The following is a 2,435-nucleotide window of genomic DNA, read 5'->3' on the forward strand; positions in this document are numbered from 1 at the left end:
GGGTCTCTTTAAGAATTGCCTTGCTGAAGAGTGTTACCTCATCCAGGCCCCCCTTATGGCCACCTGCATCCACTGATGGATGATGTAGAAATATTGAGCCTGTGTTGTATTAGTCATTTTAGTTTCAGTGCTTCTAGTGAGATAGGCTACAACATGGTTCAACTTTTCCCTCTGCCAATCCTGCTTCTTTCACTCTTCTTTTTTTTTTTTTTTTTAACTTTCAATGATACATTTATTGGAGTTGTGCCTTTTCTACCACACTGGAATAAATGAGTTTGCCAGAAGTATGGTTTTGTTACTGAGACACCTTTCTTCTGTATGCCTAACTCCCTGAAACAGGTATGGCTCATGTTATTAGAAACACAGGTGAGGAAAATCGTTGTAAGACCAGGTCAGTCCCAGTTGACTGACTCAAAGCACCACATCAATCATTGCTCTTCTTTGCACATGTGTGTATCTGTGAGACAGAACACCCTGGATTCTGGGAAGGCACTAGACTACCTGGATTATGCATTCTGTCCAGAGGGATACCACCAGGTTTTCCTTTTCCTCATCTGTGGTAAGTTTCAGGTCCTTGACAGAAATAGCTGAGTGGTCCCAAATTTGCTTCAGTGCATCCATATGTGATAAAGGGAAGCGAAGTCCATGGGACTCTGTTTCCTCATTTCCCATCATGTGTGTCTCTCTCCTATTCTTCAAGGAATGATAGATGTAAACCATCTTTTTCTGAGTTTCATCAGATTGATCCTGATCCGGCCCTACTGTGAGGATGGTGTGGTCTTTGAATTGCAATCTCACTGTGCTGTCCAACCTTGGTAACTGTCCACCTGGTGTTGAAAGCTCCGCTGGGTCTCCCATATGGTAAGGGGGGAGTCTGTTCATAACAAAATCCTTCTTCATGTCAGCTGAAAGCAGCTCTTTGGTGCCCTCCAGCCAGTCGGCAAGGGTCCTCAGAAAGCCACTTAACCTTCTCCTCGCAACAGCCGTGGTGTCCACCTGCAGGAGCAGCTGCCGGGGTATGCCAGCCTGGAACTCCAGATCTTCCTTGGCAGTGTCGAATACAAGCCCCAAAATGGTGTCCAAAAGGAAATCTCCCCACGAATTGTTCTGGTAGGTGCTGATGGTCACGTGAGTGGAGTGGGCCAGCCCTGGAGGAGTGTCCGCCTGATGAATGGTCCCTCTGGGAAAGTACAGGAAATCACCTGGCTTCAACGTGAACTCGTGGGTCGGCCTCCCAATCCTGTTCTCGGACTCCACGCTGTACTCCCGGGCCAAGGGCACAGTCGGATGGTAGAGACGCCAGTGTTTCTCTCCTTCTAGCTGCAGGATGAAGACCTCCACATCATCATAATGGGGTGGGAGGCCCTGGGATCCTGCAGGCATTATGTATACATTCGAGCCAGCCAAGGAACCAAAGTAGCATTCTAGCTTCTCCTGGATCCTCCAAAGCTCATCCTTAAATCTCTGAGGTTGGTGAAACTGAATTGTTGCCCTTTTCTGGTCAAAATCTTTTCTCAGCTGAAGGAAGTGCACTTTGCCATCTTTATTTAAAACCCTCTTCTTCCCGTTGACACAGCGGCAAACATTCACGTCTCTTCCATAGTACATACCCCGGCTGCAGAGAATCTTCAGATCTGACAGCCTGAACAGAGACTGGTAATACGTGGCCACTATAGGGTCATCTCTCTGAATGAGAAGGGGCTTCTTTCTCCCAGAATTCCTTGAAGAAGATCTCTGTCTTGATGGGGGAGATTAAACTTTCAAAGAGATCACTGGGGCTTTCAAAATTCAAAGTGGAGCAGGGTCCACCAGCTGCCTCCATCTTCAACTGCTTACCTTTTCCTTCCCCTTCCCTGTGGGCTTTGCTTTCTTTGGCATCATTGCGTCCTCAAGACAAAGCAGTGAGGAAATGGACCCAGCTCGGCCTGTTGCGCCTCTTTCACTCTTCTGTAGATTTAGATTATAAGATTCCTTCCCAGAAATATCCTGCCCATGCATTTCCACTTCGGTGTCTATCTCAGGGAACTCAACCTTCCACACTTTGCACTTCACTCAAAACCCACCCAAACTCCTTCCCAACAAAGCCATGTGCAGACCAGATCTGCCCGATGCCATCCTCCTCTCCCCACTCTGTCCTCTTTCGGCATTCCATTACAACCACTTAGACACGGCAGGTTTGTTCCTTCCTTGGGGTTTTTTCATTTCCCTCTGCCCAGAAAAGAATTGTCCCCCAGGATTCTGCGTGACCTGCTTCCTTCTCCCTCAGGCCTTTTCTGACCATCCTTCCTAAAGTGAGTGTCCTGATCACCCATCTGTTTCCTTTCTTGGCTTTACTTCACAGCCGTTCTCAAGTCAACACTATATTGCGTGTTTATTTGTTTCTTACACTTCTCCTACTTGAATTGAAGGCTTATGAAGTCAATGTCATGTACTTC

General features: G+C 47.3%; 1 protein-coding gene across 1 annotated transcript; it reads right to left on the minus strand.

Moving 5' to 3' along the window:
* Positions 1–295: 295 nt before the first annotated feature.
* Positions 296–1,881, minus strand: LOC122903960 (ribosomal oxygenase 2-like). The gene is given in 3 exon segments (XM_044244481.1): positions 296–1,707; positions 1,709–1,836; positions 1,839–1,881. Coding segments are annotated over 3 exon segments (1,386 nt in total). The 3' UTR covers positions 296–492.
* Positions 1,882–2,435: the final 554 nt, after the last annotated feature.

Source organism: Neovison vison, chromosome 4 (assembly GCF_020171115.1).
Source record: "Neovison vison isolate M4711 chromosome 4, ASM_NN_V1, whole genome shotgun sequence".
In the NCBI taxonomy this organism is placed as follows: Eukaryota; Metazoa; Chordata; class Mammalia; order Carnivora; family Mustelidae; genus Neogale; species Neogale vison.